The 16,798-nt window shown below is 38.7% G+C and overlaps 1 protein-coding gene across 8 annotated transcripts in view; it reads right to left on the bottom strand.

Annotated features, from left to right (window-relative positions):
* The window catches only part of DGKI (diacylglycerol kinase iota), a 464,727-nt gene that overhangs the window by 205,188 nt on the left and 242,741 nt on the right, over positions 1-16,798 (bottom strand). For all 8 annotated transcript variants that reach the window (XM_050782372.1, XM_050782373.1, XM_050782378.1 and 5 more), the window contains 2 exons: positions 12,607-12,689; positions 10,644-10,704 (listed from right to left, as the gene is read on the bottom strand). In XM_050782372.1, the coding sequence (XP_050638329.1) occupies positions 10,644-10,704; positions 12,607-12,689 (144 nt within the window). The remainder of the gene's footprint in view (positions 1-10,643; positions 10,705-12,606; positions 12,690-16,798) is intronic.

Here is a 16,798-nt window from a genome sequence, read left to right as displayed (position 1 = left end):
TGTGAGAAACAGAGGCTTCCAAGAGCTAAACAGAATGATTTTATTTTTCTTTAAAACATGTATGTTTTAATTCAGTGAGTAGAGAACAGAAAGGTCGCTTATCGCTGGCAGTTTTAAAATGGTTAAAAGGACCACTTTGCACATGCTCTGTCATATAAGCAAAACTAAAACCATTCATGTGTGTGTTTAACTAGAAACATGCTTGTAAATTTCTCCGAGTTTAAGACTTTGGTAGTATAACAGGGCACAGGAGGGAATGTAAAACTCAGGATCAGACTGAATTTCAATTCTGACTCATGCTGGCTGCATAATCTTGACTAAATTATTTAACCTCACTGAGACTCATTTACTTGATTTTCAAAATGGGGATAATAATACGTACCTCACACGATTGTTTACTAATTAAACTAAAATGTCCATAGAGCACTTAACATGGTGCATGGCCCATGTAAGTACTTATTAAATGGTTGCCCTCTATAGTATCATCTTGGAAATTGATAGTGTTTTCCTAAATATCCCTCTATTTTCCTTAATGAAACATTATGAAAACATAATTATGGACAGACCTAGTATATATTATAAGTTTAGGCAGGAAATTGATACTTATAAACTAGAATCATATACCTGTTTAATCTTTTTCTAAGATAAATAATACTTCGGGTTTAGTCTTATAACTAATTAGAAAAATTGACCAAAACTTGGAAATGGCAAAAAAGGACTTGAATGTCCTTATAATGTCATACTAAAATAGTGTTTCACAGACCTATCTAAGAACTGTGTAACTGTAGGTTAACATAGATTTCCGTCCTATAGAGACACAAATGTCAAGAAGAGATGATTGCTTTAAAGTTTATAGTTTTATTCTGTCATAGGACTTTGATCAGTTTTGCATCAAATTTAGAAAAATTATTTTGATATGAAGTACATAATTCTTTTTCTCTAGTTCTGATAAATCAGCTTTACTATCTTGCAGGTTCCCTCATTAAAGAGCTAAGCAAATTTTTTGACATGTATTCATTCTATATTTGTATGAGTCATGCTTCTTGAAAATACTAGATCATTCATTTATTGAACACTACTTCATATAAAACCCATAACGAAGCAATCAAAATAAGAGATAAATGAGCTAGACTGTGACAGATAAGGTAGAAAGATTGCTCTCAAGAAGTTCACAGTAACACAAAGATGGACATACCGATGCCTTTCTTTTTTTTTTTTTTTTTTTTTTTGAGATGGAGTCTTGATCTGTCACCCAGGCTGGAGTGCAGTGGCATGATCTCAGCTCACTGCAAGCTCCGCCTCCTGGGTTCACACCATTCTCCTGCCTCAGCCTCCCAAGTAGCTGGAACTACAGGCGCCCGCCACCATGCCTGGCTAATTTTTTGTATTTTTAGTACAGATGGGGTTTCACCATGTTAGCCAGGATGGTCTCAATCTCCTGACCTCGTGATCCACCCGCCTCGGCCTCCCAAAGTGCTGGGATTACAGGCGTGAGCCACCGCGCCCAGCCCATACTGATGCCTTTCTATGTGCCATGCCTGAGCAAAGTCCTTTAATGAATTCTTGTATTAAACTTTAAAACATTATCTGTAAAATAGATACTAATATAATTTTCATTTCCATCTTATAGATAAGGAAACAGAGAATTGGAAGGGTAAGTGACCTCCTTAGTATCACATGGCTTACATGATAGAAATGGCATTCAAAAATAGGAATGCCTAATGCCAGTGGCCAACCCCTTAACTGCTAAGGTGTAGGGAGCCTTAACCCCCTTCTGGATACGGCCAGACACTCCTGGAAGCAGTGGCATGTGATTTTTAGAACCTGTGGAGATGAAGAAACCTTAAACATTGCTTAATCAAATTCAGTGAACTTGAAGATTGATAAACTAAGGTGCAAAAAAACCATGTCATTTTCTCAAGACTAAATGATTAGAAGTATCAGAGTCATGGTAACGCTGGTTCTCCTGACTTCCATCTAAAATTCTTTCTCCTCCACAAAGATGACTTCCCAGGTTGTAAAACTTGCTTGTCTACCAATTATGTCTAAAATTGTGTTTATCTTCTAAAAAGGCAGACCACACGGTTCACCCCGTGTAGTAACTAAAAATCCAGACCTATAAATGTCAAAAAGTCTGTCCATTTCCCTAAACTGGGGAACTTGCTCCGAGACAGACCCTTAGATTCTGACCCAGAGCTTCTTTAGTCTCTTCTTTTACGTGCAATACCAAGAAAGCTTGCTACTGAAGTCCAAACAAAAATGCCTGATGCTAAATTAGTTCTGATGTTTGTACTTGACATTGTTTCTGCACTGCTAAAAGCACAAATTAAACACAGTAAAAGTAGACAGTTCTAATAAACTGCAAGAAGGGGTCTTAAAGGCCATAAAAAGGACATAAACACTCAGAAAAAGCCCACCATCTGGGATCACCAACTGCAGAAACAACAGCCCTGAATAGAGCCAGACTCACAGACCCACAAGAGAACTTAGTAGAAATCTAATTCACCACCCCTTCCGAATAAGGAAGAAGAAGGCATTCTCTTTAAAGCTTCTCTAAGAGACGATCATTCAACTTCTCCTTTATGATTGGTACTTACAAGTCAGCCCATTTTCTTTCAGGCAGATTTAAATTAGACATTTTTCTTATGCTCGCTTGAAACATGTCTCTCTTTTCTGGGTAAAGAAAATGCTATGAGTTTACACTTTCAATATCCCATTTCACTCAGACATAACAATGATAGAAAAGAAAAAAGAAAAAGAAAAGACACAGCTTCAAAGGGCCAGAAATAAATACAAAGTGGCAGAGCCGGGGTAAAAGCTTGGCTCAGCTTGGCTCCCGGTCTTGCAAACAACAGAGGAAGCCAGGATGTTGCCTTTTGCCTGATAATGGAGAAATAAAAGTGCGTCCCCGACCGACAGCAAGCTGTCCTGGAACGAGGCTCTCTCAGCAGGGAGGAAGAAAGGAGGGCAGAATGTGAAAACCAGTCTAAGGTCATGGCCCACAGAAAGGTGAGACCTGCTAGGGCTGAAAGAAGCCCAGAAAGCCTCACTCTGGTAAGTGCTCGACCCGACTTCCCACAAGCCCAATGACATACACCTGTCATCTCCCCAGGATCGAGTCATAAGAATCTATAGAAAAACCCAGCTCTCATCTGAAAGTCCTGAAAACAATTCAATATTACTAGAAACCAAAGTGATTCAGAGATAGAAAAGTAAAATCAAATAAAGCAACTTTCTGTGAAGATGAGCTTGCAAAGAAACAATTTCACATTGCAGGAGGAATGCTAATACTGAAACAGATGGAACGTTAGGGGTTAATTCACTGCCCATGGAAACAATTTCCAAATGACTTTGAAGTACGTGACGTGTCCCACAACCTCTATGAATCGATGCTGTGTCTTTTTTTTTTTTTTTTTTTTTTTTTTTTTGTCTTTTTTGAGACAGAGTTTCACTCTGTTGCCCAGTCTGGAGTGGTGCAATCTCAGCTCACCGCAGCCTCCACCTCGTGGGCTCAAGCGATTCTCCAGCCTCAGACTCCCTAGCAGCTGGGACTACGGGTGCAAGTCACCACACCTGGCTAATTTTTGCATTTTTTTGTAGAGACGGGGGGCTTTTGCCATGTTGTCCAGGCTGGTCTCAAACTCCTGAGCTCAAAGTGATCCACCCGCCAAAGTGCTGGGATTACAGGCATGAGCCACGGCGCCCAGCTGATGCTGTCTTCTAACAGCTCTCATTCAAATCTTCTACGCTGTGTTCCTATCTGTTTTCTCAGAGAAGGTTGTCAGGAGTTCTCGTGATACTGAACTATGATTCCTCACAAAGGCAGAGTCGACAGGGTGCCTGGATTTCTCACCATCGCTTCTCCTTTTACCCTTCGTCTATGCAGAAAAGCACAAGTACACAGGGTGTGAATGTAAAGGTGCTTTGCCTCTCATTCATCGATTTGCTTTATGAACCAGATAAATAGATTGTCTCCTTTTTTCTGTAGCCAAATGATCAAATATGTCACTGTCTCCTGAATATAAGCAGAAAATCTTGCATTTCATCATTCCATCACCCTTGGAGTCATCAAAGGCCTCCTGCCTTTCACAGCACAGATTTTGTTTTGTCTTGAAATTCTCCCACAGACAACCGACATTAGGCTAATAGTTCTCTGGCTGAGGTGGGTCTATATCGCCCCCTCCACAGCTCCTGAATAGTTTTTCTCAGCCAGCAGCTCTATCAGCACTCCCCAACAGCCGGTGTCCCCGGAAGACAGCACAGCGCAGAAGTGTGGGGTACTGAGCAGCAGGGAGCTCAGCCCCACCACAAACTGGCTGGTGAGTTTAGGCAAGTCATTTAATCTCTCCAAGCTCCTCTCACATCTGTACAGCAAAAGTAATAATAATGCCTGTCTTTTAGAGTTGTTTCATCAACTCATGTGTAGACACTGCTTAGCTAGTGCCTGACAAACAGGAAATGCTAAACTAACATTAGCTACTATGACTCAGCTAGATTTTCTTCCTCTTTTCTCACTTCGTCAATACAGGCCCAGTTTCCTAGAAGCAAAATGTCCTCTTCCCATTTCTCCACTTAAAGTTGAGCCCTGAGTTTGCAAATCAGCCCCACCTTTGGCTGCCATCAAATCAGGAAGCCTTTCTTTTGCAGACTATAAAGAACAGTGAAAGCAGAGCTGCCCTGCAGTAAAAAGGGGCTACAAAAAACAAAATGGAAACAAATACACACTTACAATAGCAGGAGACATAAAAAAATCTTGGGAAACAATCTGTGTCTTTGTCCTTAGAGAAAAACTTTACAAAAGATCTTAAAGCTGTTACTGGAAGCTCTGTCTTTACAGTAATCCAGAACCTGTTTCCACCTGAAGTCCACACTGCACATTGAAAGGTTCCATGGGCAGGAACTCTGCCACGGCTTTCGTATTTTCCCAAATCATCTCCACCGGCTCACCTGGCACCCTTTCAATTACGTTAATTAATTGTGACATATTGCACTTGGTATATTTTCCACCAGAACTGAAGAAAGTTATCCCGATTGGGCCTAATGATTTCCCAGCTTGCAAAGTTCTTTCCTTCCTTCCTAGGAAAAGCAGGGCTGACAGATTGAGAACACCAGGTCCTCCGCTTTGTCTCTGAGCAGCCATGCACAGCAGCAGCTGGTCAATGCTGCCACCATCTGGCCGTTTTTAGCATTCGTTGTCACTGAATGTTTACCGAGTGCATTTTGAGCAATATTTTCATTCTGCAGTATAACATGGGGGTGGCTGAAGAGTGGAGATGACAGCGAACTGATATTTCTTCCAACAAAACAGATGCACGTTGCACTGCCTTGTAGTACATGCAGGCCAAAAAGTGAAGGACACTCACTTTGGGAAATCAAAGGAAAACAAGAGTTTTGCTGAACTCTGAAAGAAAATGACCACACAGTATTGGATGACTGGGGGACCCTTTTGAATATGTGCATGATGATTCCTCCTTTTGATACTTTAATGTATGTTTGCACTTAATAAAGCCAACATATGTTAAAAGAAATGTGCTTAAAATTAGCCCAAAAGAAATCAAGATAAAAGTCAGAATATGACCTTTTCTTGAAACACTATAGAATCCACACTGAGGGTACACTGTGTGCTTACTCATGAGAGACTATGAAATATAACTAGGCTGAGGATGAATGAGGAAAGGGGCTTAGGATGAGAGATGATTGTCCATATCGATTAAAGGAAAATAATACTTCTTTCTTTGCATTAGCTGTGGTGAGTCAGGGCATGGGGATACCTACCATTTTAGATGTCTTTTCATCTAGGGAAGCCAATAGAACAAGAAGTAAGCATGAAGTGGATGGCTGGAGTCAATTTAACATCAGGCCTTTCGGAAATAATTAAAATGTTTAAAGGTAGACTTGCAGATCCAGCCAAGTTCACCAAAGTCAGGAGCCAGATAGATAGGGACCATAGGTCACACCTTAAGGAGCCATAATGAGGGTACCTGAGGAAATCAGTTCATGTGCTCGTCAATATTTCAGCAGGGTGACAGCCATTGGGAGTTGAATAGGTGTCAAAGTGGCCAAGGAAGTGAGAATATACAAATTTATCACATGACCAAGGACAGGCTATTTCTCATTTACAAACATGAAGGTTTGAGATCATTCTTGAGTTAGCTGAATTTTATTGAAGCCAAGAGATCTGAAAATGGAATCAGACCATCTGACAGCTGTAACTATGTGACAGCCTCTGAATTGTACAAGCCAGTAACAAAGAGACTACACCTGCACTGCCCAACGCAGCAGCCATTGGCCACACGTGGTGATCCAGCACTCAAATATAGCTCATCCAAATTGGATGTGCTGTAAGTATAAAATGTATGCTAGATTTTGAAGACTGTACAAATAGAACATAAAATATCTTAATGTTTATAAATTAACACATATTGAAACGATACTATTTTAGACAAATAAAATATATTATAAATTAATTTCACTTGCTTTTTACCTTTTTAAAAGTACCTTCTAGAAAATTCAAAATTGTACAAATGTGGCTTGCATTAAAGTTATCTTGAACAATAGTCTATACTACTATAATGCTACAGCTATAAGAACCTTAGAGATCTGAATGCATTTCTTTGTAGATTTAGGAAGTCTCAAAAGAGGTTAAGGAACCTGCCAAAGGTTACTTCCAAGTGCATTATTGGGGAATGTATCCCTCTGCTTCCTTAGTTTTGTTTTTGTTTTTGTTTGTTTGTTTGTTTTTGAGACAGAATCTCACTGTGTCACCCAGGCTGGAGTGCAGTAGTGCAATCTTGGCTCACTGCAACCTCCACCTCCTGGGTTCAAGCAATTCTCCCACCTCAACCTCCCAAGTAGCTGGGATTACAGGCATGCACCACCATGCCCAACTAATTTTAGTATTTTTAATAGAGATGGTGTTTCACCAGGTTGGCCAAGCTGGTCTCAAACTCCTGACCTCAAGTGATGTGCTCACCTCAGCCTCCCAAAGTGCTGGGATTATAGGCGTGAGTCACCATACCTGGCCTTTCATGTAGTAACATACAATTAAAGTAGCTAATATTGAAGGCTAAGAACTTTTTTCCAAAGTAGTGCAAACTTTCTATACCTTAAATAATACTTTCTATATCTTAAATAATACTCTTAATTTAAACTAATTTGGTTATGGGGTAATACAGCCTCATCCTAGTCAGTCAAAAATATTTAATTTCTGATTTCTCCCTGAGCTTTGTCACTTTACTGGCAGCATTCTGCCAGCTTCTACAGTGATAGAAAACAAACAAAACAAAACAAAAAAATATCAGTCACATACCATGATAAACATTTCATATACCCCATGTTTTTCACAAAACCTCTTATTCTAACAAGGTAAATTAAACTTGGGTTTACATAAGGTACAAGATAAGCAAAATCTTGATTCTGAGTATTTTAACTGCAGATGTTACCACTGACAAAAATAATTAGTCTAAATGCACCAACTCTAGGGTAAATGTACTACTTTTATTTTAGGCATGCTGAATGCAAGTGGCCATGGGACACCCAAATGTAAATGACTAGTACATTTGTGAATTACATCAGAGGAGGTAAAAACAGAAGTTAAAATATAGATAATGTCCCTAAGAGGAAAAAGTACCTACCACATGAAAAATAATTAGTTACCCTTATGGAATACTCATAAATTATGGTATCATTAATGAAGAGTTGCTTGAAAAGACTGGATATGAAAAGTAGAAGGAGGTAGTCTACATGTCAAGAGGCTGACAATGGCATCAGAGAGATCACAGACATTCGAAATTGTAATCGGATCTGGCCATTAGGAATTTATTAAGATTGTACCAACATTTACTTACTCATCATTCTGGGTTTTGCCCCAGATACTCTATTGAAACTGCTTTCTTGAAACTCCATATGCAATGGTAACTTTTCAGTGTCTCCTTAAAAACGTTAACTACTGCCTCTTTCTTGAAACTCCTTTTTTGGTTTGTTTACTTGCCAGAACAGACTGGTGGTTGTCCTATTCTTCTATTTTTTCATTTATTTTCCTTTTGGACTTTGGCTCAGACCCCATAATTATAGGTTTCACAAGTGTGTGGACTTGGCTGTCTTTCCTCTTTATCCTTTATTCATTGGAATCCCATACTTTCAAATATTCACCTAATTGCAGAGAGTATCTCAATACTACATGACCTAGCACAGTGCTTCCTCCACATATCTGCTGAGTAAAGAAGGAAGACAGGCAGGCATGTCTTCCCAGCTCACACCTGTAATCCCAGCACTTTGGGAGCCCAAGGCGGGTGGATCACGAGGTCAGGAGATCAAGACCATCCTGGCTAACATGGTGAAAGCTCGTCTCTACTACAAATACAAAAATTAGCCCAGTGTGGTGGCACATGCCTATCGTCCCAGCTACTCGGGAGGCTGAGGCAAGAGAATCACTTGAACCTGGGAGGCAGAGGTTGCAGTGAGCAGTGATCATGCCACTGAACTCCAGCCTGAGTGACAGAGCCAGACTCCGTCTAAAAAAAAAAAAAAAAAAAAAAAAAAAAAGGAAAGAATAAAAAAAGAAAAGAAAGAAGAAAGGAGAGAGAATGAGGGAGGGAGAGGTAGAGTGGGAGGTTCCATGGAGAAGGGGAGGCCTGGGAGGTGGAGCACCCAAGGCAACAAAGAAGTCCAAGATCTGGGGATGTTATGCGTAGCTTATATGAATTTGAGTTAAGAAAGAGGAAGGACGACATCCTCAACTTACCTGTTTTTGTCACTGAGGTTTAGAAAAGGAGAAAAGATGTGAGTGACATCTGAAGTCATATGAGAAGGCAAGTAGATGCTAAAATAAGGAAGATAACTATGGGTATGGTACAGAATCACAATGAGTTTACCCTTTCATTAAAGATAACTAAGCTGGGGGATGCTTGAGTTAGGAAGAACACAGTATATCCATCCTCAGAGGGTTCATTCGGATGTAATTCTTACTAAAGAAAGTTGGGAAATTTTGCCCTAGCACATCCCTTAAATATGTCTCCCTAGAACGATAAAATCAATTGAAAATTGGTATTGTGTGGGAAAAAAATTCCATGGCCAAATAATTTTGAAAACCGTTGGATTTTAAAAAGTTAAATAGGTTTGGCTTCTTTGCTGTAAGACATTATAATGCATTTTATAAACTAATATTGTGTAATATAAACCTTGAAGAAAGATAAAGACTATTTTTCCCAACTGAACATTGTTTTTATTCTCCACAGAGTATCTGAAAGACCGATAAAAATCACAGTTCTATTTCATTGTGATTGCATTTATTGGTATATAATGTGCATCCAACCCTACATTAAGTGCTTATGTGCTAAGAGAGATAGTATTGGAAGATTTTGTTGCTACCTTTGAGAATAAAACATTCTAATTAGAGAAATTAGAGAAAAGCTAAAGATAGTTCATGATACAATCATAGATCCTATGAGATCAGATTCCAAATCCAGAAGAAAAAGAACCAGACAATACAATCTAAATGTCATGATTCTCAATTCTTTACTTTGTTAAATATATCACTACAAGTAGAGGCCAAATGAAGAAAACAGATGAGGCATAATAAACAGGAAAAAATATATCTATGATATTAACCTTCAGCCCAATTCCACGTTTTTTTCATAAACGAATACAAACATACAGTCCGATAGAAGGAATAAGTTCTAATGTTCAATGGCAGAGTAGGGTGAGTACAGTCAGCAACAATGTATTATGTATTTCAAAGTAGCTAGAAAAGAGAACTTGAAATGTTCCCAACACATAGAAATTATCATCTAGGTAATGGATACCTCCAAACCTTGACATTATACATTCTATGCATATAACAAAATATCACACATAGTCCATATACATGTAAAATGTATCAACAAAAAAGAATATAAATAGGACCAATTAATAATCTTTAGGGCAAAACAACAGTCAATATTCTGAGTTTTAGTTCCACTAGTAAAAAAAAGTAATAATTCAATTGTGTCCACGTATTTCTCCCTACTATGGCCAAATTATTAAGAATAAATGGTCATGCCTGTAATCTCAGCACTTTGGGAGGCCAACGCGGGCGAATCACGAGGTCAGGACATCGAGACCATCCTGGCTAACACGGTGAAACCCACGCTCTACTAAACAATTAGCCAGGCGTGGTGGCAGGCACCTGTAGTCCCAACTACTCGGGAGGCTGAGGCACGAGAATGGCGTGAACCCAGGAGGTGGAGCTTGCAGTGAGCCAAGATCGCGCCACTGCACTCCAGCCTGGGTGACAGAGCGAGACTCTGTCTCGGCAAAAAAAAAAAAAAAAAAAAAAAAAAAAAAAAAGGAAACAGGTCAGCTTATATTTTAAAAGGAATTTATCTATAATATTCATTTTAATGATTTGACCACATCCCTACTTCATGGCACAGGAAAGAATACAGCACAGTTGAGGGAGTGAAGCACACGTTAGAACGATCAAGTATGTATTCATAAGGACAATAACAAAGTCCTTTGTTACTCTTAGGGGCTATGTTTCACATGAGAGATCTGTGTGTGTTAGGGGATTGGAAAGACTGGGCAATGAATAAAAAGAAGTGGCACAAGAAAACAATAAGAAATATAGAATTGGCAGAGAACTGGATTCTCTTTCAGGGACCTACCGTTCCATCCCCACCACAGGCCAGAATTCGCAGATTTGGTACTTTCCTATACAATTCAAGCCTGTAGAGGAAATAGAAGAAAAAGTAAACAAAAGAACATTTCACTGGCTAGAGCAGAGAGAAAGCAGAGGACAACATGGGTAGGGGTGGTGTCCACTGGAGAAAATGTATAATCGTGAGGATGACAATACTATCATAGGTCCCAAGTAACCACAGGAGGAATGACTCCCGCAAGTGGAACAGGTGTAGGCATCAGACATTATTTTTGAATGAATAATTCAACATTGGAATTTAAGGGATTTTAGGATGTCCTAGTTTTATTTCCCATAACTTCTATTACATGTCAACGTTATTTTTCTCATTAGTTTCGACTTCTTTCTTTCCCTTTTCCCATCATTTCCTCTTCTCCTTTCCCCAAGAAAATCATCATTAATTGACAATCAATAGTCCTTACATACCCCCTCTTTATATTTACTAGCTTTCCCTGGATGTATTTACTTTTTCTAACTTACACTTTCTACTCTTAATCCTAAGAAATCTTTTTCAGCGAGATGGGGAGGCTTCCCCATTATCATTACTATCACATCTACGATTCCATCTAGTCTGTCTCTCAGCTCAGTCACTTACACACCACTTTTACCTCCAACCCAAAGTGGGAAGATTGACTGATTTTTCTTTATTTCAAACTTCCCTGCTTGAAATAAGATCATTTTGTCTTTCCTCTTGGCTCTCAGAAAAATGCAGTGACACTGCTCCTGCTAAATCTTTTGCTTAGGTGAAGCTGTGAGAGGCTGTAATAGAGAAAATATCACCTATTTAAATCACAAAATATGGGTTTCTTCTGAAAATATTTCCTGTCCTACCATGTTCTTTATGGTGACCTCTGAAGTGTCTCTCTAGGGTCTAACTAAAGTGATAAAATCTTAAGAAAATAAGCTCCTAAAATGGCACATCCCAGGATAGTAGATTTGCCTTAGCACAATAAAGTATAGAAAATAAATAAATATATGGGGGGGGGGGTGTGTGTGTGTATTACAGGGACAGAGAGAGAAAGAATCTTGCAGCAAACTCAACTGGCAAAGAAATTTATACATTAAGAAAATAACAAATTAATTTTAATATTTCCTAATCTCCTACATGCTTAAAATAAGTAATTTATCCATTTTATACAATAATACTATTTATCTAGAAATCACCTTCTGACATTGCTACTTATTAAAAAATAAATGGTATCCTTGTGTTCTAACATTTATCAGATAACATCTGAACTATCCTAGTACATGAATTTAAAACAGGGAGACAGAGAACAGCAGAAGTGTCCGTCTTTTCCACTGTGTGCCTCTCCACCAAGGGGGAGAAACAGGATATGGGTCACCTACAATCTAGACTTTGTTTTAAACACTTCTAACAAAAGCAGGGAATGAGATTTCTGAGAAGCTCAGAAAAGGGATTGAGCAGGAATTAATATGTCTTCCCCACACTTGTGCAGAGTCCTCAGGTATAATCAATTGATTCTGTCTCTCGTACACACGCAGGCGCGTGCGCGCACATACACTCTTTTCAGTTCAAATGTTTGTAAACAAATATGGCTCCACCCTCCACAGACATACATTTACATTCCCACTAATGTGCATCTCCAAAGTTGTACATGAAGAAATAGAAAAACAATGAGTCCTTTCTCAATTCACAGATTTGTGGAGAACAGTCTGCAGTTACACACATGTAAGTAACAAACACACTAGACGTATCCTGAGTTAATAGCTGAGAAGATATGTTTTGAAGGGAACTAAGCCAAGAAAGAGTAGGAGAGAACTTTAGATGAAGTTTTAAAGGAAGGAGATACAGGTGAGAAAGTAGATGACAGATGGTCAGGAAATACCTCACAAGGTAATCAGAAAATGAAGCAGAAAGTGCTCACTTGCCTAAAATACTTATGGACCATGGAGAGTATTTCCAGACTTACGCATCTTTTGGCCCTTCCTGAGAAAGATCAAAGACTTGCCGTGGATTCAGGTACCACATGAACATCTGCAGGACTTTGGTTCCCTGTAAAAAATAAATACACAAAAAGGCAATAATAGGAAGAAATTTTCCACTGCTCATTTAAAAAAATCAATCCTTTTATTTAAAATAATACACGGGGAATGGCGGCTCATGCCTATAATCCCAGCACCTTGGAAGACTGAGGCAGGTGGATTGCTTGAACCCAGGAGTTTGAGACCAGCCTGGGCAACATGACAAAAATCCTGTCTCTACAAAAAATACAAAAATAAGCCAGGTGTGGTGACGCATGCCTTTAGTCCCAGCCGAGGAAGTGGAGTGTGCTGTGAGCCGAGATCGCACCATTGCACTCCAGCCTGAGTGATAGGAGTGAAACCCTGTCTCAACAAATAAAAATGAGTGAGTGAATGAATGATGCATAAGTAAATAAAATAATATCTAATTATAAGCAGTATAGAAGTGTAGTTAAAATCACCAGCTTTGGTCATGGATATACATAGGTTGAATGTCAGGCTAGATGTTTATCCCCTATGTAACTCTGGGCAAGTTTCTTAACTTCATTTAGCTCAACCCACCTTTTCTTTAACACAGAGACAAGAATACCCAGTTTGCAGACTTGTTGCAAGGTTAAAAGCCATAATTTTTGAGAAGTACATTACAGTGTTTAAAATGCAGCAAGCCCTTAATGAATATTTATTTTACTATCATTAATGTATGAAAATCCATACAGAAAAGTTATTAGTGAACCTATGTAATTTGACATTAATTTTCACTTTATTGTGCAGATTATTGTCTGTTATAATATAAAATATGGGCAGCATTAGCTAAGTATTAATATAATTGTATTTACATATTTATTTTATTTTTTTATTATTATTATTTTTGAGACGGAGTCTCGCTCTGTCCCCCAGGCTGGAGTGCAGTGGCGCGATCTCGGCTCACTGCAAGCTCTGACTCTCGTGTTCACGCCATTCTCCTGCCTCAGCCTCCCGAGTAGCTGGGACTACAGCCGCCTGCCACCACACCTGGTCTTTTTTCTTTTTTATTTTTTTTATTTTTAGGGGACACGGGGTTTCACCGTGTTAGCCAGGATGGTCTCAATCTCCTGACCTCGTGATCCACTCGTCTCGTCCTCCCAAAGTGCTGGGATTACAGGCGTGAGCCACCACACCCAGCCAATATAATTTTATAGAAACACTTTTTTCTAACTGAAGCAAAAATATCCCAGGGTCCCAGTTATTTTATATATATATAAAACTTCCTTAGTAAGATTACAGCTTACTTTGACATTTTCAATCTCCATGCCTATACCGGTTTGTTTAAGCCAAACACTTCTCTCTCACTTGAACATTTTTGGGGCGTTTTAAGTAACTGTGACATTTATAGAGATCATCATTATAGCAGACATAAGGTCACTTTAGAGATCATTTTTAAAGTGGATTGAGCAAACAAGAAATTCAAGAAGAACCTTTTTATCAAGCAATACCAAAAGAGCTTTAAAAATGAGCAGGATGCCCCATTTTATCACCCATAGCAAATAATATTTGACCAGTTGAGCCAAGTTTGCTGCTCAAAATATTGTTGTTTTAGTAGATATCACAATTGCTCTTTCTTAAAATATTCCAAGGCTTGTTTAACTAATAAACTGTATTTAAGAGTCATCCTAGTATAGCAGACATAGTATGAGATTTGAGGTCAAACTAACTTCAGTGTTCTGAATAATCATGAGTATTTATAACCTTGCAGAAATGCAGTATATAAAATAGAAAGGATGTCCACCTTCCAGGGTGAATATGAGAATTAAATCAATCAGTAACAGTCACGTATCTAGCACAGTATGTGGCACAAAACAGACCTTTGCTAATGTTAATCCTTTTCTTTTTTGCAGCCTGTTAATCTATTCATTAAATTACACTTGCAAATGTGAGCGGTAAAGTGTAGCTTATAATTATCACATTGTTACTCCTGTTGTTACATAGGCCAGTGCAGGTCTTTTGTTGCATGTACCAGCCAAACCTATAATTTAAAAGTTCTGCCTTATCATGTGCTTGCTATAATTTTAGGAATCACACTCTATCTAATAATTACAACGAATCCTTCAGTTTCACCAAATGACATATTTTGCTTCCTATCAAATTCAAGCAGATTTAGATCTATATACACACTAAATACTGGATCATTTTCCCTCTTCTCATGCTGAGCCTTGTTATGAAGTATGTTTGGGATTATCTTGAATAATCTTTTATGTTTAATAGGTAACACAGGAGTTATTTTAATGACCAACTAATTTATAAAACATTTCCAACTGACTTGCTAGAAAATTCTTTGTTCAGGCTGGGCGCGGTGGCTCACGCCTGTAATCCCAGCACTGTGGGAGGCCAAGGCGGGTGGATCACGAGGTCAGGAGATCAAGACCATCCTGGCTAACATGGTGAAACCCTGTCTCTATGAAAAATACAAAAAAATTAGCTGGGCGTGGTGGCAGGCACCTGTAGTCCCAGCTACTCAGGAGGCTGAGGCAGGAGAATGGCGTGAACCCGGGAGGCGGAGCTTGCAGTGAGCCGAGATCACGCCACTTCACTCCAGCCTGGACGACAGAGAAAGACTCTGTCTCAAAAAAAAAAAAAAAAAGAAAGAAAAGAAAAGAAAATTTTGTGTTCAGTTTTAGATTCCTAGAGTAGTTTGAATTGTTGATGTTAATTACTCCTTTCCACCTTTGCTATAGGAGAGTGCACATCTCAGTTTCAGCCTCCCTATCATGCAAACATTACTAGGTAATTAACATCTTCCACAAAATAAAAATAAAAAGCATTGACAGATTGTTTTCCTTAACTTGAATTTCTCTAAAAGGTCTGAGTGGCCGCAGAGGTGCCATTTCTATTGTAGTCTATTGGAATAACATTCCTGCAATCGTGTAGAGATAACTTGCAGAGCCAGGCATGGCTACCCTGTTGAAGTTGACATTCAGGCATGATATGACTACATATTTTAAAAAGTAATCTTCTTTCCAAAATATGGTATTTATTACCAAAAATGATAAGTGTCTAAAAGAAAGCATTGAAAAAATGCTCCACCTAGTGGGTGGAGAAACAAAGATCTAACTCACACATTCAAACGAATTATATTAACTCTGCTGTTACCTCTAGGTTAAGTCACTTTAAAGCTTTAATAGAGGTAATTTATTAAATGTAACTGAATGGTTACACAAATAATTCACCAGGAGAAGAGTAATTTGTTTCTTCCTCAATAGTACAATTAAATCTGCTCATTTAGACACTTGTCACTCACTAACAAGTCTCCAACACTCTCATAGTTATCACATGCTATAATGCTAAACACAGAAACTGCAACTTTTGTGCAATTTTCTCTAAACGAAAAAAAAAAAAACAGCTTATATGCCAATCCCAATCCATGCATGCTGTTGTAGATATACCTCACCGACCACAGAAGTTTTATAGATATTATAAGAATGGGTATTCCTAAGGAGTGAAAAGAACATTATTCTTCCAAGCAGCAGGTACTGGCGAGGGAGTACAACAGGAGAATACAAATTCCCAAAAAGTGGCTGGATTTAACAAGAGTCATTCATTCACCTACTATGTGACAGGCACAGTTTTAGGTAAGAGAATACAGAGAAATACACAGATGAACAAGACAGAGATGATCTTGCTCTCAGAAGGAAGTTCTGTGCATTATTCATAAAGGAAAACCTAATGACAGTTGTTGGGGGTGTGGAGAAGCAATCAAGAATTGATCCGTTCAAACAGCACATCAATCTTCATCAAAGCACCATAACTCTAGTGTAGGCTGAAACTCTGCTATGTTACTAAGTCTTGGTTTATATCATGCAGGCATTGTCTAGATTATAGAAAGAACAACTGCCCAGACGATAAGAAAGGCCAGAGGAAAATACATTAATGAGAGGAAGGGCTTAAGAAATAATTATTTCAAACTGCTTCAAACAATCCAAACAGAATGCATCACTTATTCAATAATACGTATTGGGCCCCTACTCTGTCCATGTGTACCATCAGGATCTCAGAATCTACTGGAAGGAGAGCAAAACAAAATAAATTAATTCACTAAAGATGAGAACTTCTCTGATACAGATGTCTGCTGAGGAGGATGAGTGCCCAGAGGAAACACTCTTAGCC

Source organism: Macaca thibetana, chromosome 3, assembly GCF_024542745.1.
Source record: "Macaca thibetana thibetana isolate TM-01 chromosome 3, ASM2454274v1, whole genome shotgun sequence".
In the NCBI taxonomy this organism is placed as follows: domain Eukaryota; kingdom Metazoa; phylum Chordata; class Mammalia; order Primates; family Cercopithecidae; genus Macaca; species Macaca thibetana.
This window is presented reverse-complemented; position numbering and strand designations above follow the sequence as displayed.